Source organism: Archocentrus centrarchus, chromosome 5 (assembly GCF_007364275.1).
Source record: "Archocentrus centrarchus isolate MPI-CPG fArcCen1 chromosome 5, fArcCen1, whole genome shotgun sequence".
NCBI lineage: Eukaryota > Metazoa > Chordata > Actinopteri > Cichliformes > Cichlidae > Archocentrus > Archocentrus centrarchus.
The window spans coordinates 2114620-2140080 of record NC_044350.1 but is presented as its reverse complement, the minus strand read 5'-3'; the positions used below and the strand labels follow the sequence as shown (position 1 = coordinate 2140080).

The window sequence follows — 25461 nt, the reverse complement described above, 5'->3', positions numbered from 1 at the left end:
GTTGTATTAAAAAAACAAAAACACTGCACATACAACCATGTGTTACAGTTGATGAAGATTATAACAGACAGCAAGGCTCTCTAGAGAAGATATAATATACACTTTGTACTCTTTATAGGTGTAGTTTGTGAAACTCTGTGATGTGCATCTCTGTGTGTGCGAATTACTTTAGGAAGAAAGATTACTGAGTGCAAAAATAGTTGTGAGGTGAGGGAGGTGATAACTACTCCCATATGACCTGACCCTTAACAACTGTTCATAAAAACTGTACAGGAGGCCACAGCTGGTTTGGGTCATACGTTACTTTATTATTATGGGCAAAAGAATTGTTCCAAGCAGCCTCTGTCCATGTATAATATATTGTGCTTTAAAGGCAGTTCTGTTGTCCTTTATTTATTCACAAGGTTGCACACAGAGTGGCTCAGACAGCTATAGGCTTCTGATTATGGTGGTAATAGTTTAGATAAAAAACAAAACAAACAAACAAAAAAAAAAACAGTCCTAAACCCAAAACCCAAAGATTTCCACAACAAATGTGCTGTAAACTCAGACACTGTCAAGACCCAATGACTGTCTAAGAAGAATGAATCCTTTTTCAGAGTTCTTCCAAGTATCTCTTCTCCACAGATGCCAAGTTTGAAATGATTTCACCAGAAATGATGGACTAAAAAATGAAAAATGTGGAGAGAAAAAATGTTTATGTCCATCTTTATTCACAAATCTAGAGAACGTGCTGATTAGTTTCTAAAAAGTTGAGTCTGTGGCTGGATCAGTGAGGAGCAATGGAAAATCAGCAAGCAGGTAGGTTTCTACAGTTTTCTGGATGATTTACTTTCCTAACCTCACCTATGTCAAAACTAAAAGAACGGCATAGCACATACAAGTGGTGTACATGAGATTCCTCTTTAGGGCGTCTGGGCTTTCCATTAGAGATAAGGTCAGAAAAGAGCTGCGACTCCTCCATATTGAAAGTGATTAGTTGGTTGGTTGGTTGGTTGGTTAGTAGGTGGATGGATGGATGGATGGATTATACACAAGGAGAATCACAGATAAGTACAAGAGATCCCAAGCATAGCCAGCAGGAAGCACTTTCATTGAAACACATTGCCTGTTGTAACAATCAGTCCTCAAATACTGCAGGTAAGAAAAGAGCTGCGGAGCTACTGATTCCTGCTTTTGTGTTTTTTTTTAAGGGCAAAAAAGCCTAAGACTGACAGGATTCAAGAATTCAAGCATGTATGAAAACTTTTAGTATGGAATAATATAAATGGACTAGTTCTTATACAACACATTTACTTCCATATATAACTAGGCTAAGTGCTTTTATTGTCTAACATTCACACACATTCAGCAACTTGGGGTTCAGCATCTTGCCCAAGGAAACTTTGGTGGGAGCAGCCAGGAATTGACCCACCAACCTTCTGATTTGTAAGCGACCTGCTTTACCTTCTGAGCTACAGCCACCCCACCCCAAACAGTCATAAATAATATTACATTTGCCATAAAAAGGTCTGCTACTTTTTTTTTCTTTTTTTTTTAATGACCTGTAAAATTCAGAGTCCATGACTCTGCAAATACTGTTCTTTTAAAAAAGATGTAAAATGTTTCCTGTGTCACAGAAAATTGATTCTCAGTGTTTATATAATGCTGACTTGAAGCTTCTACGTTAAACTTATGTAAGTTAAATACTACAGCAGGACTGGGCTGCAGCCCAAAACACAACTAGTTTTGTTGTCCTGCTCATAGTAGTGGAGTGAGTATTGTAGTATTTAATATGCACTATGAATAGAGTATCAGAACCAATATTGAAAATTATGCACAAAAAGTGTCCCACAAGCAGGTTTTCTGCAGGTGCTTTGCAGTACATCTGTGAAGGCCCCATTAATCTTGAATGAGATGCAGGTTTAGGGAACAATGTATAGCAAAGGTGAAGGCTTGCTTATTTTGGACTGTAATGTTCAAAATTGTATAGACTAGATAGATGGGGAAAATGAAAGGAAATACCAACATGAAAGCTTTTAAGCTATTTCATACGTGCACAGCAGCCCTGACATTTTCTGACTGAGATGCATGAAAACAAAAGATTAATAACTAGTGAACGGTCTTCTGCCCTGCTTGATCTACGGCACCCTCCCGGACACCAAATTGACTATTTCAAGTAGTGAAAACACATCTGAAACTATCGCCTGCTTTGGGCTATATCTAGCCCTGTGACACACTAATGACCTGTTCATAGTGCACCCTTTAGGCGATGGTGTTGGAGACTGCTGTCAAGCTGGTCACAAATCTCCCTTATGCGTTGAATTGGGCTGAGACTGCAAAGGTCATTGAATAAGATTTACATCATTTACAATCGCCTGAAAGGAAGACAGGAGGAATCAATCCCAGGAAAAATGTCTCCACACACTATAACACAAGTGAGATCCCCTTGCTGTGAAGGTCAGGGGTTAATGTTTTTCATTCTATTTAACAGCTGCCTGGATATAGTAGGTTAGTAGGACACTGGCAGCCATATTTTGATTATTCCACACAAAAAGTTTCATAATTTTTCAAATACCAATGCTGTTGAGTAACAACAAATACTATATGAAAGACGATATCAAACATAGAGCCAGTGCTGACATCATAGCTGCAGCCACAGAATAGGGCTAAAAACACCAGCCTGACTGATTCATAGGTACAATTTTGTGTTTAGGTCCTTAAAAACACTAAAACTAAAGGGATTTGCATTGTTTTTGCATGCTTGCAGTGTGGAAACCCACCTGGAACCTTTTGTGTCTGCAAATTGAATAATGAGACAAACCTGCTGCTGTCAGGATAACAAGAGTGATGTATAAAAACAAGATAGAGAAGGGGCTTGACAGTCACTTATGTAATGATGTTTACGCCATTTTACCAATACTCAAGTCAGATTACACAATGTCTGTGTCTGATAAGATGGTCACTGTGTCAGATTAGGCATTGTGGAGTCATAAATTCTGTCAGCCCAGAACATGACAGAGTACACTTTGGTCCCCAGCCAGTCATTGGCTGATGACTTTTATGGGGATTGAAGGCTCATCTTGGAGAAGTAAGAATGTAAACAGTGTTATCTGTACACTGGCTGACTGTGTTTGTAAGTTAGAGGCAAAAGAAAAAAAAAAACTGCTATATTCACAGGCTGTTAAAAAAAATCCCACTGTGACATTACCACAGGAGTTACATTTTGTAACTCCTGTGGGTTACAACAGCATAAGGATTAGCATGTTTGCTTGGGTTTTTGTTTGTTTGTTTGTTTGTTTTGGGGTGTTGTTTTTTTGAAGACAGATGCGAGGTCAGAGTACTAGGTTGTCAGTTAATCAGGAAGCTTGGTTAGAAGCTGCATTCACTTTACTTGTGCAGTGCATAGACACATACTGAATATCTGCTAAGTACTACAATAACAAACTAATGAAATACTAGAATTTCACTAGATTTATACTAGAATTACCCAAACTGAAGCACAAATTTCATGAATGAATTCCAGCAAAAAAATGTTTTTTTAAATCTCCAAAAGGCACCAACAGTACAAATGGTGGAGAGGTCAGTTCTATAGTAGGCTTAAGCAGACACTGACTGGCTACAGCTACCTGTATAAGTGCCATATACTGTATATAAAAGATGGACATAGATTCCAGGTTTGAAAAGTAAAGCCAGTGAGAACGGGCCTTGAAGCGATGGTTGGCAGGGGGGCAGCTCCTGTGGTTGCATAATGACTGCAGACCCTTGGCCCGACTGCTCTGTGAGCTCAGTAGATGACTTTATAGGCTCAATCACAAGTTTCAAATCATATTGAGTAAAACATGAAGTTTAGTTTGTAAAATACAGCAATTATTAGAGTAAGAAAAGAGGGTAAAGCAGGATATGCTCACTGGCTAATGACTTTTCAACTACAAGCTAGTTAATGACAATGCACTGTCCCTTAGTTTTACAGTCAGATCTGTAAAAATGCTTTTTAATGGAGAAAACATCATTTTAACATGTGCGTCCATGAGAATTGACTTGCTTTTGGTGCTAGCCTCTAGTGGCCACTTCAGGGACCACAGTTTTTGGCAGTTCTGGCTATGTTTTTCAGCCTTGTAGGTTGCTGCTTGTTAGCGCCAGAGGCCCAGTTTGAGGCTTCCTATCCTTTAGCATTTAGTACCAGTCAGAATCGAGCAACACATAAAACGTCAAACACATTCAACAATTTCTGACAGGATGGCCTTTTTATTGGGGCTTCATGTTGAAATTGGTTGTCCACTATGGTACACTAGATGTCCACAAATGTAATCTGTAAGGCTTAGTGTATGTTGCACACCAGCGTATAATTTAAATTTCTGCTAAATTTGTCACCTGAAAATCTTAATACTGTTTTAGCCCTTGATTGTTATGGTGTGACTCAAAGACACTGCAGCCCTATTTACAGTCAGTCTGCTCTTTAACATTGCTGTGTTCTATTATTGGTGCCACACACACAGGAAACATGCAGTATCTTATCATTGTTCATGCTGGCTGTACAGTGTTCAGAGAGGCTCAAGGTTGCACACTGGTGGCTTTATGTCTGAGTTGAGTTGAGCGAATTAGGACTGAACAGATTGTCTGGGCTGATTAGTTGGCACTGGGTATTGCAGAGAGCTGCAGTTGTTAGGAGCTGTTCAGAATCTCTGTGATCTATCATTTATAGTGCAGACATGATGACTGATGTAGCATGGGAATGATGAGTCTCCTCTACCAAGGAGAGAACATTTATTTTGGATCATGCCCCCATGTGTTCTGTGCACGTGTATCTGTATGCTTAACATGGAACATGAAGTACCTCAGCCTGCACAGACAGCTCCCAGTTTTTCACAGGGACCCACGTTTCCTGTTTGAGGGGAAATAATCATACAATAGGCAGCTCATACTAATCCCTGTCCATGTGCTTTGAACACATTGCCTCCTGCACATCTGAACAATGCATTCACAGCTTATGAAAACTGTAGCTTCTTTGGTGGCCATAGGCTAAACAAAATCAGTAAACAAACATGCTCTGTCAGTGATTAAATACTGTTACTGGTTTAGTCTGGTGGCAGCTGCCATAAATGAAAGTTTGCTGGGAGTGTTGGGAAGTGTTTGTGTATATGTTATCATTATTATTCAATTTCTATGATCTGCCGATTCAGTTAATATAACTCTCTCGTTTGCTTTTCCCATTATCTGCCACATCCCACTGTGAGTTTATTCTTCAACCCAAATGAGATCATTTTCATTTATTTTACCATCCAATTAGAGTGCCTGTAGAGCTTTGGAATGTTCTAGAATGCTTTAGAATGTCTATTTAAATAAATTACAATAAAGCTTGCTTAATAGAGTTAAGGCTATGTTGAAGATTAAATGTGGCTATTCCAACTATTGACTTTCAAGCTCATTAAAACTGTACAAACCCTGATTTTACACTATACTCTGTATCTCCATATATGTTTGTACATGTTTCAATAAATCGCTACACCTATTTCCCATTTTCCAAGGAAAAGAAACGAGGAGTGGCTCAAGACTTTTGAGCAGTACTGTAGGAATCCGTAGGACACATAGAGAAAGACTTCGCTCTATCTCAGCACCATCATGTGCAGCATGTTGACCTCACCGGACGAAAGCTTACTGTCTGAAAAATGTCAAGAGAAAAATGTTTCCTCAGTAATGTTCTCATCTGCCACATGTGCAGTCTACCTTTTGTTGTGTTTCTGTAAAGGTTTGGCAGCTGCGCCAGGCAGTCATCAGGATATCCTCTTCAGAGAGCTGAGAACACATCTGTGGGCCATTACACTTACAACGACATGGCTGCTTAGAGAGCATGTGATTGTGAGACTTCCTCGTAACTACCAGTAAGGCAAATTTCAAACAAAGCTCACACTGTTCTCTCACTGCTCGCATTTCATCTTTTTTAATGAATGCACTTTGTGTTACACTGAGAGAAATGAGGCAAATCAATCAATTGCCTAATTTACTGCTTATGACGCTTGTCATAAAGTAGCTATACAGTAAAAGCTCAGTTCAATTAATGAACTCCCATGAAAGCAGTAAGTCGTCTGCGGGGTTGACGACCATTAGCAACAGCCATTATTTTAATTACAAATAATGCAATTTTCAATGTAGCATGGAATAAAATGGGCCATAATGACATGGAGCAGTGTTAATGCATTTTCAATTAATAAGTAATTAAATCGAGTAATTAAATGATATCAGATGCTTATCTGATACAAAATACTTCATTTTTCCTGTGCTGCAGCCTGGTAGTTCTTCAAGACTGTTAAGTCAGAACAAGGTCCCACCTGTACAGATCCTCTTTTTTCCTTCGTATCCCTGTCATGGGTTCATGCATGCACATGTCAGTAAAGTTGCAGGTAGTGGTACATTACCATCTAGCTAGCTCTACTAAAGACTGCAGACTGTGGTATCCATGGTCAGTGCTAGGTTAGGCCCTGGCTAGCAGAAATTTATGGGAGAATTTTGCAATACCAACTACTTCTAGTGGTGGTAGAAATTCACTGGGGAAAAGGATTTTAAAATCTCATTTTTTGGGCAGTTAGCAAAGGATTTTTCATCAGAATTGACAGAATACTCTGTGCGTGCAGTTTTATGTTCAGTTTATCATCGTTGTAGTACCGTATAGCATTCATTGTAGAAAGACCAGTCCAAGTAACATGAGCAAGAGGGCTGTAATTACAGAAGACACAAACTGTTGTCTAAATTTAAGAGGACTTGATTCTGGTATGTGTTCAGGCTGCCCTCTATATTTCAAGATCAGGTCACTATTCCCTGAGGTACACTGAGTTGTTGCCATGCAGAGTCTTAATTGGCAGCATGCTTTGAACAATGTTATTTTTGAAATGGAAACTATGATAAAGAGAAGAAGGAACAGTCATGTTGGGGACTCAGCAAATATCATAAATAGCACACTATTTAAGGTGCTTTATTCTGTCTATAGTCATTGCACACCTACAGGCTGCTTTGCAACCCACCTCCAGGTAGCTCTACCTTTCATGTTATTTCTAACTTAATCACTGTCACATCTGTTTATCACTGATGCCTGTTCTGCTCTGTGCTGGAGTCTTGTGCTGCTCTTCCCACCTCTGGCTTTCCATTTATACACATGCATAGGCATAAATCAACATATGGAAGGCCCCAGAACAGTGTGACAGCCAAATTATTGCAGATGGAAATATCAGTCTTCTTTTGACTGTACTGGTCCTGAATGAAATTATTTTTTTGCCAGGATATTCCTGCTAATTCAAATATATTAAACTTGTTAAATTCCAGAAATAATTTTAGAGTCAGTGTGGAGACATGTGGAGTGGATTTTAATGTGAGCTCTGACTTCATCACTCCTCAGAAGGCAGCAACACCAACAGTAGAAAATGGCTGAGCGTATATTGCCAAAAGTTTTTTCTCATCTGCCTTCACACGCACATAAACTTGAGTGGTATCCCATTCTTAATCCATAGGCTTTAATATGATGTTGGCCACTCTTTGCAGCTTTAACAGCTTCAACTCTTCTGGATAGAATTTCCACAAGGTTTAGGAGTGTGTTTATGGGAATTATTGACCATTCTCCATATGTCCATTTTGACCAGAACTCCATTTGTGAGGTCATTTGTGTGGATGATGCCTGGCTCTCCGTTCTAATTCATCCCAAAGCTGTTCTTGAGTTGACGTCACAACTCTGTGCAGGCCGGTCAAGTTCTTCCACACCAAACTCGCTCCTCCAGGTCTTTATGGACCTTGTTTTTTGCACTGGTGCGCAGTCTCATGTTAGAACAGGAAGGGGCCATCCCCAAACTTTTCCTACAAACTTGGAAGTATGAAATTGTCCAAAATGTCTTGGTATTCTTTCACTGGAACTAAGGGGCCGCGCCAGCACTCTTGAGCCACTCCACTGCTCTAGAGTCCAGTGGCAGTGTGCTTTACACCACTGCATCTGACACTTTGCATTGCGCTTAGTGATGTAAGGCTTGGATGCAGCTGCCATGGAAACCCATTCCATGAAGCCCTTTATGCACTGAGGGCCACATGAAGTTTGGAGGTCTGTAGTGACGGACTCTGCAGTAAGTTGGCGACTTCTGCACGGTATGTACCTCTGCTGACCACGCTGTCATTTTATGTGGCCTACCACTTTGTAGGTGTGCTGCTGTTCTTCCCAATCACTTCCACTTTGTTATAATACCACTAACAGTTGACTGTGGAATATTTAGTAGTGAAGAAATTTCATGACTGGACTTGTTGCACAGGTGGCATCCTATCACAGCACCACACTGGAATTCTCTGAGCTCCTGAGAGCGACCCATTCTTTCACAAATGTTTGTAGAAGCAGTCTGCATGCCTAGGTGCTTGGTTTATACGCCTGTGGCCACGGACGTGATTGGAACACCTGAATTCAATTATTTGGGTGAGTGAATACTTTTGGCAATATAGTGTACAATGCCACTACTGTTAAATGTAACAACTAAAAGTGTTCCATCACCAGACTTTCTACTGCAATAAGTAATCAAGTTACAGTTCCTATAATGCTTGAGGCATATAATTAGAAAGTATTGTGTTGAATTCACTGAGTTAGCTGTGGGGTGGCAAACTTGGCAAATAATCCATCCTGAATTTTCACACATCTGCTGGGTTTCAGCGTTACAATCATAAAATATTTAAAATGTTGACTGCAGTCCTGGAGAAGCCTATTTCCAAAAATAGCACCACAAAGTAATAAATACAGCAATGTACAACTCGCTTAAAACGTGTGTGAATCTTTTCAGTTTTATTTGTAAATGTATCTTGGATAGAACAAAGAGAAAATATATAATATATCCATATGTACTGAAATACTAAGTTATGTACACATTTAGGGTTCTACACTATAAATCTTCAGAACCACTGATTTAAGATATGGTATCAGAATAGTCTCTGTGTGTTTCCTGGATGCAGCGATGTACGCTCCTGTATATTTACATACATTCATAGGATGCGATAAAACACCTGTGCTCACACAAGCATTCAAAATTCAAAAATTGAATAAAAGGAATGATGAACAATGTCGTGTACCCCTGCTTGTTGTCACTATACACACATGAATTATACATGGACGGCATAGTCGCACCCCTACATGTTTACAGCAGGGTGTCGTACATGTAGCAAGATAATATTTAAGAGAAATAAGGACATTAGAAAGTTTGACATGGCCTCAAAGGTGATGATTTCCCAGAAGCTCGTGCTAGTAGGTCAGCACCATGGTGTGTTGAGCATCCAGTGACGTCACCTCAAGGTAACATAAGTGCTGGGTGAGGCGGAAGGCTATCAGGGTGTATCGAGTAACATATAGCAGAGTTGAGGCAGAATTTGTGTCATCAGAAAAGTAACTGTTTCTGTAAAAATAGCAGATGGAGGCATTCATTCATTTCTGGCTCAGTTCATCTGGCTGTGTACTGAATGACAGGGCCACGTTATGAACAGTCAAAGACCAAATTAAAATGAGAACCACTGGAAGCTTGATTTCCCAGCCATGATTCTGTGTTACAGTAAGGCTTAAAAAAATTACACAAACAGATGATCAGCAAGCAGGTACACATGACTTAGCTTAAAAATAACAAATAACATTTAACACTGATCAGAAGGCCAATTTTGACAATCACTGTGCGCTTAACCATTGAGTCATGTCACTTTTGCATTTCTTGTCTTTACTCTCCTCTTTATGTCTCAATCTGTTTACAAAGTTCCTGTAAAAGGTGACAAGAGTCCTGATAGCTTATCATGTTTTTCTTCCTTTGTTATGCAATCAGTAGTTCATGTACACAAGTACAACAGTTCCCTCCTTGTGCATCAGACACAAGTTGAATGAAGTTATCCACCCTTCTTGGTCAACTAACAGTGGTGCAAGGCAGCAAAAAATCCAGGACAAAGCCTTGAGAGAAACCTCTGTGGCCCCGAGGAAAAGTAACTACTACTCTGGTAGTAGCTAATGAGTATCCAAATGAGTCTCACTTCCAAAACATTGCATAAAATTAACAATGTCCAAGACATTAGCAGCTTTCAGGAAGGCAAAAGGCAGTTTCTGTATCCAGATAGAATGGACATGCAAGGCTATTACCAAAGTTCTCACATAATCCAGACTGAATGAAAATACAGAACAGATCAAATGTAAGGAACCCAACAGACCAAAGCACCAACATCAACCTTCAGTTGATTACAGGATGGTAACCGTGTTGGTTTCTTACAGTAAATTAGAACAATCACAGATTGCTCAAACACAAAGCAAGTCGTGCTTCAACTCACATATTTGAAATGACTTGCTGATGGTGCAAAAAAAAAAAAAAAAAAAAATGTCTTCACACACCCTTAACACTCACAATTTGCTCCCTTAGCCTATATCTGTATGAGGGTGTTCCTGAAATTCTCAGTGATCCCAGTAATCCCACCAAGTTGAGCATCAGTTTGTTGAGCGGACCGTCCGGCTGCTTCGTGGAAAACGGTGGACTTTGATGTGTTTGGACAGATGGTCACTCCGGGCAAACTTCTTTTCACATACGGGACACTGGTAGGGCTTGACTCCCGAATGGGACCGCCTGTGACGAGACAGTTCATCTGACCGCGAAAACCTGAAAGAAGAAGAGAAATTTTTATATTTCAGTGAAGGCAAACAGAGAAAGGCAGAGGCATGTACTCAGGTCACAAATCTGATGACCTTAGACTTCACTTTTGTTGATTGTCTGGTAAGTTCTATAATAAATTTGCACTACATTTCAACACAAATCTGGCTAGTAACCTGTCCATTTCTAGAGAAATGTAGTTCTCAGGAAACATTGTTTGCAGTGTTTCCTATAAAATTAGAATGTATTTGTGGCAAAAGCTAAGCAGGGAACTTGTATGCACGTACATACACTATTGTGTGTGCAGCAGAAAATTAGTAAAATAACACATGTGGTTTGTTACAACAAATAAAGCAGTAATCAGCTTCCTCTCCAATAAGCTCCTCATCCCACAGACAGACTTCAACTCCAACATCTTGGACAGCAGTTGGCAAGAATAGCTGCCTTATTCTGCTCTGCAGCCTCAGTGAACTCTGTGTGCTCACACCAGCTGTTTACTTGCTGTGGGTTCGATTAGACTGTTGGAGTTTGTCTGATGGCGTTTTGAGAGAGAGCTCAATAACATTGAGGACCATCCCAACAGTGACCTGACCAACCTGCCTCAAGGGAAGGCCCAGTGGAAGCTAACTACTGTGCTGTAAAAAAAATAAATAAATAAAAGAGGGGATTGTTCAGTTGCAAATAAATGGTGCTGTTGTCTCGAACAGATGAAGAAATAAATCACAGAATTTGTTTGATTGTCAAAATACGAGGGCAACCTGCCCAGGTGTATGTATGGGTTTGTCTCAGCTGTGTGTGGTTTCAAGAAGCTTTTACTTCACCTGTGCCAATCCAGCTGCATAATCCATCCTGTTTTTTTCCTTTTTGATGGAACTCAATATGGCCACTCTGAGCAAACCACTTACTATGCATATAACGTAAATATTCCTGGATGTACATGGATATTTCAAGGCATCAGACTAAAGTGCAAATGCAAAGAATAGAAAAAGTTGTATCTACTGCCCTTGTCCTCTCGCTTTGTTTTGTTTTTTCTTCAGCATACACACAGAGTCTTACAAATCCCAACATATTTACTGCAACTGCATCACAAGCAAGAATCCTTCAAATGTTGATGCTACAACTCATTTCCTTGTTACTCATTTGGACAAACAAAAACTTGGCTGGAGTCACAGAGATGACAGCTCCAAGGTTTCTTCCCAGCACCCTAGTTCTGTGAAACTGACTGTCCCCAGCTGGGCTCTGCCTCCCAGATGTTACTCTGCTGACCTGACAAGATGATGAATCGGTACGATTGCACTCTATAATTGAGCAGCAGCATTTAAAGCTGGACTAAAATGCAATCTACTCTCTATCCTTGGCAGATAGAAGAAGTTTAGAGCTTAAAAAATGCTGCTGCAGAACAGACATGCAAGTTAAATTACACGCAACACCTGACAGCAGTTTATAAAACTGGATCCTGCCTAAGGAACCCTTCCAGAACATCTAGCCAATAAAAACACTTTGAAACTAGTAGTCCACACATTGACTCATGTAATTGACTAGTTACCGACCAGAACAGTCTGCTGAGGCCCAGAGACTGAGACCACATAACTGGCACTCTAATGTGTAGGATAGACAGAATATCAGACCCACTGCCTATAAACTAACTGTTGATTATTGGACTATCACCAAATAGATTAATAATTATTGATAGTGATCTCATCTGTTGTGTTCCAACTTTTTTTCAGTCAAAGATACTGTGGTATGGGCTGACAGATTTTAAAATAATTAAACACAACCTATTCTGTTTTTTCTTATTTTCTGCCATACATTTACCATTACAGTGGTGGACGTCCATAGTAAACATGACCAAAGTTTTAAATATGTATATATATTCCCAGTGGGCAAAAAGCTCAGAATACAGACTGCTGTAAACATCTGTTTGAGGCAGCTTTCTATGCCTGGCTCTGTATGATGTCAGTGAGAACAGATATCTCTAATAAGTTAATCTCAGGCAAACAGCTGTGACACAGAAGGCCCATACACCTGCTGATTGTTAGGAGCAGCCAATCAGAAAAAAATTGGCTTTAAAAAAAAAGAAAGAAAGAAAAAAGAAAAACTGAATCATGTAAAGTTATTCTAGCAGTGTTCAAGAATAAAAATAAAAATATTGAAGGGAATCAAAGAGGCAATTCTAACCCCCTTAACCCCCCACTAAAAAAAACAAACACGTAAATTTGTTTGTGTGTGTGCATCAGTTATTTTTTTATTTACACTTTTCAAAAGCTAACTGTTGACTACTAGTGGACTATCTCAAAATCATATATTCTGAAAGCATAAGGATAGGGTTGGGGGCCGGGGGGGGGGGGGGGGGGGGCAGGGTTAAACATCAGTATTGCCTCGTAAGTTTGCAATCAAGGCACAGGCAATCTCTAGAGTAGTGGCAGGTAGTGTCTTCATTGCGAGTTGGGCGTGGGGATGAAATTTCACATGTGAACAGAGCCCAAAGTCTTAACCAAATTTTCTCAGTGTCTTTCAGTAAACCACGTGCACTCAAATCTGGTCAACAAACAGTTTTACAGAGCGTTTATAGATGGGCTCATTTTCTAAACAGAAACACTATCACTGCCGCGCTGACATTCCAACATCTGGTTTGGGTCTGTTGCTCTGTGAAATGACAGAATACCAGCGTAGCAGTGACAGGATTTCTAATGCTTTTATCCATTTGTTTCTGCAATGGACTTCATTTGCTATTATTTCAGCTAACAACTGTAGGTACTTTTCTTTAGACTAAAAAGCATCTATATTTATCGTGCTTAAAGCGAACTGCAGTAGAAAGAAAAGAAAGACATGCTGGATTGGGTTGAGACATCTGTGAGAAAGGAGAAAAATTAAAAGCAGCCCTCTACAGTCATTTCCTTCTAACCTTGAATTATAGGGCTGCACTGTATCCAGCTCAGTGTTTACCCAACTACAGTATATTTCTCCAGCACTGACTCAAACTGAAAGTAACACAAATGTTTTTTGGAAAAATATTTGTATTTTTCAACTCACCCAGCCTGGATCCTCCACAGAGCCAGACCAGATCATTTATCCTTAACAGAATTTCTGAATTATGTCTTCATTTCTGACATGGTAAAGGATCTCTGGCCCAGTATTTGACCAAATTGGGATCAATATTAACACCTGTTAATGTCAAAACCATGCGTGGCATTCATTGCAGTGGAAAGTTGCAACTAAGGGAGGCCTAAGATTTTGGAGGCGTGTGTTACCAATCAGTTTCCAAATCACTAAGGAAAAGATTAATTTTTCATTTAATCAAATACACTTTAAAAATTCTAAACTGGTAGCAATTCAACATTATTTATTGCATGTCTACATCATTTATCATTTGTTATTCTCACACAAGTACAACTAATCTTAATAGTATTATAGCTACTAACCACTGGAACGTAGCACATAACAGACTGAATGAATATTTTGGTTATCGGTGTTTGTCCGAATCCCCCATAAGGTGACTTTTTGTAGAGTTTGTGTGGCTTTTAACTTGTAAAGACCAGTTGCTGAATGCCACCAGAAAGTTGTTTCTTCTTCAATTTTGTTGTGTTGACCAAGAGTACACAGACACTGACAGTGATTCCCAGCATGTATGACTTGCAAATGTAACACTGTGGAGACGTGGCATTGTGTGCTTGGTGTTAGGTACCACAGAACAAAGCAGCATCTTTATTCCTGTGTCTGTGTTGCTCGAGTTTCACTGACCACTAAGGCTTCTCTGAATTAAAATCTTTGGGAAAAACAAGTGCTGCACACACGTCTCCACACATGTATCAGCAGTCACCAGTTGTTGGATTGACGGTGGTCGTCTGTAAAGTTTTAGCATATAGGGAAAAACACTGTCCATAAGTTCATTGTGTTTTGCTTTGTTCTTGGTCATTTATTATGAGACCCTGTGCCAAAATTTTAGCTTAAGACCTAAATTATGTTAGTTTGTATGCAGGTGAAGCATATTCCTGAATAAAATTATTGGATGCAGGGGTCATCAGAGGCCCATTAAGTTGGTCCCAGGACCTACTAACAATAACCCTGCTACAGCTGTCTTACTTGAACCCCTTACTTCCACCAGGTCTCTGGCAATCCCTGTAAGGGTAGGATAGGGGTTAGATTACATTTTAGCCACATTTTAAACAAGCACAACTTAAGAAACTACAGTAGCAGATGTTACCCTTGAAATCAAGTGTCATGCCTGCAATTTGGCTTCACAGTTCTCAGTTCTTGCCTTACAAAAATTCATGAAAATTCAATTTAAGGAGTAGATATGAATCTAACCTTCATTCTTTGTACTATAAATGCAGTTACATCTGGAGTGACACTGTTATACACTGTAATATACAGTACCATATATATTTGTACTTTCAGCCATTCCCTCCCTGTTCCTCCGAGTCCCTGCCTGATACCGCGCTTCCCTTTCATGCAGTGTGCAGCCTGGACGTTCCTAGCCCACAGTCATGGTAACTATTCAACACTTTGTCTTTGTTCACTCCACTTCCTCACTGCTGCTCCCTTCAAGTGACTGTGTGCAGAACTGAGACAGGCCTTTTCCTCCCACTGTCTTGACCACACTTAAGCTAATATTACAAGCAACAATTTTTCTCTTCGGTTTTTTTTTAAATCTTAGTATTTGCTTCTCATTCCAATCAGCCTCTACTTTAATAATTTTCCCAACCATTTTTCCCCCTTCAGGAGGCCCCCTCATTTATCCCATCACATACAGTGGATTTCACACACATTAGTTTTCTCTCTCTCTCTCTGAAACACACACACGCACTTCCATCCAAACTAGATCCTGCCTTTTGTGTACAGACAAGAGCCCTTTGTTAGCTGGGACACACCGCCTGGATTACTATTGCACAAATTTCTGCAGCTCATGTATCGGGACACAGCAGCCCTGCTGTAGAGTACATGCCTGGTGGCGGGTTGCCAGGTTGGGAATACAGTCAACACAAAGCTTTTAGAAGATATTATTTATTGCCTACTACCTGCATGCTTTGGGTTTATGAGTGACTGCATGTTGTCTCTTGAAAGACTGGTTCTTGTAAAGGGTAACAGGTAGAAGTCAGATTCTGTAAAAACACATTGGTTGGAGTATTTTTATTTTCTTTTACTGTTCATGCTATATGCAGAGCAAATCACATTATAATCATATGCACTGTCAGTGATTGCAAATTGTACTAAGAGGTCAAATTTCACAAAATTCACTCAAAATACAGTACAAAAATCAACCTGATCCTAAAAAAAATATGTGAAATGACCATGACCTCTTAAATACCACATGGTGGGTGTTATTTTATATGCAGAGGTGGGAAGTAACAAAGTATAAATACTTCGTTACTGTACTTAAATAGATTTTTCAGGTATCTGTACTTTACCTGAGTATTTATTTCTCTGACTACTTTTTACTTTTACTGACTACATTTTAACACATATATCTGTACTTTCTACTTCTTACATTTTCAAAACTGACTCGTTACTTTAGATTTAAGACGTCTGAGAAAAGTTTTTATTTCCAGTCACTGCGCCGTCAAACATCAAACTATCTGAGCCTAAATGGCGGAACAATAGCACATAACAGACAATCCTACTGGAGTATCCTCTATCACCTGGGCTTATCGCATACAAAGATATTAAAGAGTTAAAACATATAATTTATGTATCATTTATAGTGCTATAATCAGGGGTACAGAGGGCCACAGATGTCCGTAAGTTGTGCTCGCGGTACGTCCAGCATCTTAGCTAGTGCTACTGGAGAGGAGCAAAAATAAAGGAAATAACGTGCTGCAGATCATTTTAAATTCAACGTTTCTAAATGCTCAACAAATATCAGCAAACACACAAAAAGTGTCTGCAGTTTGTCACACGGTGTGTCTGCTAGCTGAAAGAAGAGCTGCTGTGTTTCCAGGGAGAGAAAAGAAAGAGAGAAATTCACTCAGAGATGTAAGAAAGAGGACAGGAGAGGAAGAAGAGAGGCTAGATTTAAAGGTAAGGTCAGCAAAACAAACTGAGGTATACGTACTAACTTTGTGTAATTCAAAGATTGTATGAAAATACTGCAGTTTAGTGCATGATAAACAGGTCAACTTGCTGTACTGTATTTAGAGTAAAGCTGTGTTGGACTGGTGCACAGAGGCTGTGTTCATGGTCAGAGTTACAGGTTACATCAGTGCAGCAGAGATGAGTTTGAATCAAAGCTGCTGATGCTGAGATTCATTCACTGAATCCAACATTTATACAACCTGCAGCTTTTACTTTCTTACTTTGAGTACATGTCAGAGCCTGTACTTTTCAACTTTAACTTAAGTAAAGAAGTTGAACCAGTACTTCAATTTTTACCAAAGAATTTTTTAACACAAGTACGTGTACTTCTACTTAAGTACAGAATGTCTGTACTTTTGCCACCTTTGTTTATATGTTGTAATTATGTGGCTACACCACAGAAACTGTGCCAGTGGGAAATAACATAGGTGCTTGCTGTCGTAATGCTACATTCAGAAGTGGAGGGCATTGTGGTACATTGAGCCAAAGGAAAGACTCTCGCCTAGGAGATTGGAGTTCAACTCCTCTGTGGGCCCACTATTTTGAGTCAAGTAGTTATACTTTCACTTGTAGTCAGAAGTTGGTCAGGGTTTTTTGGGCTTTACTCTGGTGGGTGCTGCACTCTTGCCTTAAGGTAAAAAAAAGTTCTGTGTTGGATGGTCTGTGTATGCATGGCCTCTCTGTCCCTGCATGGCTGCATGGCCTCTCTGTCCCTGCATGGCTGCATGGCCTCTCTGTCCCTGCATGGCTGCATGGCCTGCCACAGTATAAAGACACACATGCTGGGTTAATTAATGACTCTAAATTTGCTGTAGGTGTGAATACAAGGTACACAAAGTGCTTAAGCCTCCTTCTTGCTCCCCCTGAGCTCCAGTCAGATGGCTGCCCCTCCCTGAGGTTTCTTCCTGTTAAAAGGGTGATTTTCCTTCCCACTGTCACCAAGTACTTGCTTGTTTTGATTTTTGGGGTTTTTCTATAATTATTGTAGGGTCTGTACCTTACAATATAAAATGCTTTGAGGTGACTGTTTGTTGTGATTTGGAACAATATAAATGAAACTGAATTGAACTGAATTGAATTAAATAGATCTGAGTCATCAACAGCTGCAACCCCCAACCCCAACCTAACCCTGGGTAATTAGAATATGCTTTTTTTTTTTTTTTTGTCTTTATTAAATTGTTCTCCCAAATCTTGGCAATCAGAGAACAAAGAAAACAATGATTCTAACCAACAAACATTAAAAATATTTATTTATTTATTTTTTTTTTTTTTAAAGGTCAGTTTTGCCATTCTGATAAATGCAGTGTTAGGGTAGGTTTAGTTACCAGTTATTGCCTATGATGACTTAGACTTAGATTTAAGTGTATAGAATAAAGTGCCGTTAGAAAATGTGACTGTGGCTTGCACTGTTAAGTGCTTTAAGTGGTCAGTAAGACTAGAAAGGTGCTATAGTTTCATTAGTTTAAGAAATAGATCATCAAAATTGCAGTCGTCTATTAACGTGTATCTTAAATGCCAAACCTTTCTGAAAGCTGGTGGTGTCGCCACCTTGACTAGTCCAGCCCCACCACTCTGGCAGGACTTGTCACCTGGCTACCAACACAATGGAGCTTGCTTTCTGTGAAGTTTGCACGTTATTTTAATTTCATACATTTCTGTGAGATTAGACGGGAAAGTGTCTAATCTCACCCAGTGTGCAGTGCATAGACGAATGTGTGCTTTGTTTTCCACTGCAACATTTGAAATATTAGATTACCTGCATGCATTTCTCTCTCTCCTTCCATATACGATAGATAGATAGATAGATAGATAGATAGATAGATAGATAGATAGATAGATAGATAGATAGATAGATAGATAGATAGATAGATAGATAGATAGATAGATAGATAGATAGATAGATAGATAGATAGATAGATAGATAGATAGATAGATAGATGTAAGCTTAAAGTAATATCAGTTGCGCTATGTAAAAATCTATTAGAGGTGGTTTGTCTTATGGCTTGTAGTTGTTGCTAGAATTAATTTTCAACTTGAAGTATTGCTGCTCCAATAATTTATCACTAAAGTTAAGCAAAGTCCACACTGAATGAAGGCAGACACTAAAAACCATTACACCAACTATATAATATCATGTCTACAACAGCCAGGGCATCTGCTTGAAGGTTGTAAAGATACCATAAACAACAAGATATCAACATTTAAAAGCAAGAATATGTCATCCATTGGCAACATTTAAGGAAAATGCATCATATAAAATTCCAAGTCAGACGGAGCAGAGTAGGGGGTTGTTTTAAGTTAATTTAACAATAAAATGTTTTTGACAAGGTTAACTTTTCCAATCATTCCCAGTCCTTTTTCAATATACTGGTTAAAAAGAACACAGGACACGAAGTCAGTGTTGTACTCTTCACTGCCTTGAAGTCAGTCTCACCACCTCACCTGATGTCCTTAGGGAACCAGCCAGCTCAACTCTGCCAACTCTGAGCACAAGCCACACCCCGACACATTCATGCAAACACACTTTCAAACTGATGAAAGTAAAAAGACACTTTAATCAGCAAAGAAACTGCCTCGCTGATGAAGACATCTACCTTCTTTCTCTGCCATTACCCACAGCAGGCTCTAAATGAGCTCTTGCTGTTTTATACTTAAAAAACACAAATACACACACACACACACACACACACACACTGATACTTCCCCAGCAACTGCACAGCTGTCAGGTCTCAACAGGAGGGGTCCATGTTGTGACCATGTGAGTCCAGGCCACATGCACTGTGCCAGATTTAGTTTGCATCCACAGAAAAAGACACCCTGGCTATTTTTATCCATCCTAGATATCTCACCACCTGACAAAATGGCATTGTGCAAAGAAAAATGTTTGTGTTGCCATCACCTCAGACAATTCCAATTAACACTTGCTAGACTGAAATACAGCCATTAAGAGCTCTTCAGCTGCATGGGTGAGCGTAAAGGGAAGGAAAAAAGGACAGCAGCTATTTTCTTCTCTGCTACAGATTCCTGAATAACTGAGAAAGGTCCGTCTGATTGCTCCAACATTTTTGCTGGCATTTCAGAAAACCAACAAGGGCAATTCACTTGGTTACAAATAGTGGCATTCATGCTGCAGAGCTGCTTCTCTTATTTTAACCTCTTGTAACTGGTGACTCGTCCATATTTAGGGTTTGATTAACATTCACCCCCCCCCCCCCCCCCCCCCCCCTCTTATTTTGTTTGAAGTTTTCTCTCTGTTTGAAATACCGAACAGTAGTAAACTTATTAAGAGAAAAACTGTAATACCAAAATGAATTAGACTTAGCCTGAAATGTAACATCTATTTATTTGAAAAATTTCCCTCTGAACATGTGACAAAAACAAAATTGAACCCTAACACTAACACTAGATGGAAAACCTGGTGGACTGTAAGAGTTTAAGTTGCCTGGAGTGTTGGACTTTGCACCACACTGGATGAACAGGTACATCCCACTGACATAAAATCACTGCTGCTTTCAGACAGGTCAGACTAATAAATGAAGGTTAAGTCTTCTAAAATCATGCAGATGGATGCTAGAGGCTGCTTTATTGCTCTGCTCTGCAAATAAACAAATCTTTGCACAGGTTTTATATAACCACTTATAAGTGAGCCGGTGTCTGAATCTAATCTACTAAGATAACAAACCCATAAACAGAAAAGGCTGCAGTGTACAGGAATGTTGTATGGGCAGAGATCTTGTTTGTGAGATGTTAACTGGTAGCCTCCATGTTTATATGTACATTAATTGTGTTTCCTCAGTACCCACCTCCATCCGCAGCCCTGCCAGTTGCAGGCAAAAGGCTTCTCTCCCGTGTGCCTCCTCAGGTGGGCCTTCAGGTGGCTGCTCTTGGTGTACATCTTGGTGCAGCCAGGAAAAGTGCATTTGTGCATTTTTATAAGATCCGCCACTGTGTTCTTCTGGAACTTTTGACCTCCCAGAAGGATCCCTGATCCCTGGCTAGTAGAGCTGTCTCCGTGCCCAAGAGGTTTGGCTGCAATTGGGACTGGAGCAATTCGAACAAACTTGGAGGAGACATTAAGGCTGGGGGAGGGCAGGATGTGGGGCACCAGGGCAAAGGTCTGACCTTGGATATTGACCAGTAGCTGCGCAATTTTGATGTCTGAGGCTGGGCCAGGCTGTGGAGCATGGGCTACTGGGGTAAGTGGTGCCACTGTAGGCTCCTGCTTGATCTGTATAGGTTGGATTTGTAGAATGACCGGCATTCCACTGCCATTTGTACCACTGTCTGCAGATGAAGGTTTGTTAGTTGATTCCTTCTTGGCCCCTGCGTTGGATTCATGTGTGGAGTTAACTGCTGTGGTTTTGGATTCACTAGAGGCAGCAGCAACCAGACTAGCAGTGCTGATAGTGGGAACAGTTTGGTCAGAATACTTTGCCTCTGGCTCTACTATAGGCTCAGGGGAGGCCTCCCTGCACCACTCCAGACCAACTTCTAGACCAAAAGACTCCTGTGTCATTCCCAACTCTGGGCAAACCTCCTGCTTCATTGTCATCACCTCCATATTCTCCTCCAGGAATTCTTCTATCTCTTCCAGTGTGGGCTGGAAACACCCTCCAAGCTGTTCCTTTGGCTCCCCATGGGACCACGTGAGGAAGTCAAAACTTTCCTCCTTTACTTGCTCACGTTTGGAGGGCTCCTCTTTCCGTGAGTCCCACAGGAAAGTGGATAATGGTATAGGGGCCTCGGATTCTGCAGTAATACTGTTGGCACCTCCTAGGGAGGCTTGGGACAGCAGGTGGTCCAGGATACTGTCCTGGCTTTCAGCACTGGAGTTGCTACCATAGCTGGAGCTGAGCACCTGGGAGTCTGGGCTGGAGCAGGAACGAGGACTGGATGAGTCGCTCAGGTCCTCCTCCGAAAATGGTGACGGCATAACCTGATAGGAGCCCAGGTCTGTGACCATGTCAGATTGCTGGTAGGCTGGTGGAGCACCACTGTAAAGAAGAAAAGTCTCTTCACTGACAAGGGAGTTATCTACCATCCCTGATTACTGCCAAACCACTGTCTCTCTCTGGACACAGAGTCTGTGTTTAGGGATGATTTGCAAAGAATTCTTCCTTCTGCTGGTGGAGAAGTTAGACCAAATATACCCAGGTCACGAAGGCCACACTTTTCACGCAGGGGAGACAGTGAAACTCCAGGTGTTAGCTCTGGAAAAACAAGCTTAGAATCCAAGGTCTCCAGTCAGGATTCAATATATCTAAAAAGAAATAAACAGAGATAATGAGAAGTCAGTTAATCTCCATGCCACAAGCAGCACATTCAACAAAAAATAAAGGCATAAAGTTACTATATTGCCTTTGAAAATACACAGCCTATATATATATATATATATATATATATATATATATATATATATATATATATATATATATATATATATATATATATATATATATATATGTGCTAGTGATGCTAGTTTGTGTGTGCCAATTCCAAAATGCAGCTGTAGCACTTAAAATTTTGTCAGTACAAAAAAGATAAATGTACAAATGTATACCAAGTCATCGTGTCCATGTCTTTATTGTTACAGAATTCCTTAAACTGTATCAACAATGCACCGATTCACAGCTTCTCTTGCTCTTGCACCCAAATGCCTAAACAATGCCAACTCATAACCCCTGCTAACAGATTTCTGAGGTCTAAACAGATGAATAGTGTTATCTTCTTAAAAGGATTCATTTTATTAAAGTGCATAAAAACGCCTACATAGGAATGAACATATGTGTGAGAAAAATGCCTAATACTGAGGGTTATTTTTGACTCTGACAGAAATACTTTGAGTTAACAGCTCACATTTAACCTCCATGAGGTGGTCCTGGCCCTCAAGGTAAGAACCTCTGCCCTACTGCATACAGTAATGTATCATTATTAAGAAAAATATAATTTTGTCCTGACTCAAGGTTTCCTGTAGACATTTTTATATAAAACAGTATTTAGACACTATCACAACAAGCAGAGCTTTAATAATTAGCTGATGATCAGTCAATTGGTCAACTAATAATCTACCTATCCTTTTGAAGCAATAATAGCAGAAATGCCTGAATTTGATGCTCCTTGGTCCTACATGTTATTATATACAAATACACAACCAGCACAGGATTCAGCTAGATTCGGGGATGTAAAGTGGAAGACTGAAAGCAAAAACTTTAATAACCTTTTTAATAACCTGAGTGGTCCAAGTTCAAAGTACAAAAGATCAGAGACATGGTGCAATAAAGTGAGTTTTTAGGTTGTTTTTATGGCTTTTAGTTTTGGACACTTTCTTAGGTCTCTGTTCTTGGTGATGGATAGTTTTTCCTTTTTTTTTTTAGACTGATTACTTAATTGAGAAGCTCAGTTGCATTGATAGTGAAAGTAATGTTGGAACCCTTAAGTACTAAGTTAATTGGGTGTTATTTTCTTTTTCCCTGTTTTGCTAGAGGTGTCACAATACCTGTACATTGACTATAAATACCCACATTCTGTCAGTAATGCACATATGTTAATACTGCAGATCATTTGCTGATTTTGGAATGTAACTCATCCTGTAGTTCTGAGAAACCCTGTGCAAAAATGACATCAAAACACAACAAAACTTGTGGCTGGATTGGGAATAGTGTGCTATGACTTTTGATTGCAATATGATATTTAGAAGATTTGTAAAAAAAAAAAAAATCTGCAACAAACATCTACATAAAATCCAGCTAACTTCGCAGACCCAGACCATAGAATCACCAATATTTACACTAGTCACAAAGCTTTGTACTTTAACTGATTGAGTCTGTGTTTCAATCACACAATCAAAGCTTATTTATGAGCAACGGAGGTTTTTCCGTTGTTCCAAACAGATTGAACAGAAACCAAACAGATTGCTTCAGTTTGGTTTCTTTTATATGTCGATATCACTCTACTGTTTACACTTATTAAAAACAAATTTCTGGTTTTGAATACATTTCTGAAGTTTCATTAATATCGTAACAGAATTATGGTTCAATAACATCATTTTTACTAAGCATCAGATATGTTCACAGGTCAGTGGGCTGTAGTTTCTTTTCATGTGTGGAGATCGGTGCTGATAGTACGCAGTAAAAGTTCACATGATCACATTGTTCACAATGTCCTAGTGTAGACTTCATAAATAGGTTATTTTCCTGGAACGAGGAGCGTCGGACATACTCTCTTCCCCTCTCCCTCCCTCAGCTGCCCTCTATTAACTATCAGCCCTCCCTTTTTAGGGGCCCCTGCGTGGTCTGAATGACCGAGGGTAAACCCGGACCAGAGAGAGGAAAAAAATATTATTCTCCAAAAACACCGCATGGGGCAGCCGGGAGCACTCCTCTGCGTGCGTAAATCACCTGTTCCGCGTGTTTACAGGACGATAATACATCAGTAAATCGGTCACAGCGCCACCTCTGACATTGGAAAAATTATCATTTTAGATTTAGGATGCTGCATTCATATTTACCGAATGCCGTTTCTTCAGTTGTCACGTTTCGTGCGTATTTCTAGGTTATTTATTTTAATGGCGCATTCAATTTGTAATTTTAGCTCCGTTTTGTTTTGTTTTTTGTTTTTTTGTTGTTGTTTTTTGGGGGGGGGGGGGGGTTGTACTACCTTAATAATTATATTGACATGTCTAACCATTAACTCTTCCACACCGTCAGGTTTCGCAGGCAGCGTGGACCGCAGAACTCACAGCCGTAGTTGAAAATAAGACAGTAAAACTCATTCAGATTCCATTCATTTACACTCTGTTTTGAACTGACCAAACTGTGAACCCCAAAAGTCCGCAATGTAGGTCTGTGTGCTTTGTTTTTCCCGTGTGTCCGCCTCTGCGATCCATAACGCACGAGTAGGCACGCGTCTCCGCTCTCAACGTAAACATGTTTTCATCCTGCCTGCTGCAGCGTATGGCACGGAGGGGAAACGCGCGCCCTGCGCGCTCTGAACAACACTGGGAAAAAAGAACTCCACCTTACCTTGATTTCTCAAACAAAATATAATCCCATAATACAAAATGCGCGAGGAGGATCTGTTTTATCCGTTGCATCCGACAAGGCACAATTTGCCCTTGAGGTTCTCCATGCAGCTGCAGCGGCGGCGGGAGAGGCAGAGTGCAGACTGGACTGGGTGCTGACTGAGTTGTACTATATGACCGTCACATGACTGCCAGTGTGCCTTACAGGCATAGCGTAGTGAGAAACGAGAGGCTGCCGCTGAAGGCTCGTCCCCGCTCTGTAGCCTCATTGGTGGTTTTTTGCAGGGAGGGAGGCGGGTCGTCCGGTCTGTCACTCCGAGGTGCTGCTGCGTGGAACAGCATGTGGGACTGTTTTGCAGGCAGGGAGCAGAACGGTAACCTGTTATGATGAATAACTAACGGAAGGGCAGTTATAGAAGTGGGTCAGCTGCATTCAGGGATGCAAAGTGGAGGCATGATGCACCTCACAACCTTTAACTTGCTGAGATTGAAAAGTTAAAATCAAAGTCAGACATGTAATATCACAAAGCATCTATGATGTATGATCAGTTGTCAATCTTTTTTAACATATGCAACTCTTATTCTCATCTCTTTAAGGTCAGGCTATTTGCCGATTTTGTGTCATCTGAACCCAGCATAACTCACAGAAAGAAAGCAAATATTTGTAGTATTGAATAGTTTTTTTTAATCCATAAGGGAAAAATTGCACCAAATCTCAAATGAGTCTTGCATGTTTGTGCTGTCCCTTTAAAGAGGTCTTCA

The 25461-nt window shown here is 40.1% G+C and overlaps 1 protein-coding gene across 2 annotated transcripts; it reads right to left on the bottom strand.

Moving 5' to 3' along the window:
- Positions 1-8804: 8804 nt before the first annotated feature.
- On the bottom strand, positions 8805-24845 carry klf15 (Kruppel like factor 15). Of its 2 annotated transcripts, XM_030729542.1 has the most exons (3): positions 24701-24845; positions 20483-21939; positions 10448-10616 (listed from the first exon to the last, which is right to left on the bottom strand). In XM_030729542.1, the coding sequence occupies exons 2-3, from the start codon at positions 21718-21720 to the stop codon at positions 10448-10450; spliced, it is 1407 nt and encodes a 468-aa protein (XP_030585402.1). In that variant the 5' UTR covers positions 21721-21939; positions 24701-24845. The 2 variants fall into 2 exon arrangements, with proteins under 2 accessions (XP_030585403.1, XP_030585402.1); XM_030729543.1 differs by lacking the exon at positions 24701-24845 and having other exon boundaries at positions 8805-10616; positions 20483-21720.
- Positions 24846-25461: the final 616 nt, after the last annotated feature.

What these genes read in the sequence shown, in the direction of transcription:
- klf15 (XM_030729542.1), bottom strand. Translation starts at nt 21,720, where the DNA reads ATGGTAGATAACTCCCTTGTCAGTGAAGAGACTTTTCTTCTTTACAGT. An exon ending in TGGCAGGGCTGCGGATGGAG is followed by an intron (nt 10,617 to 20,482) that starts GTGGGTACTGAG and finishes TTCTTCTTTCAG; the next exon opens with GTTTTCGCGGTCAGATGAAC.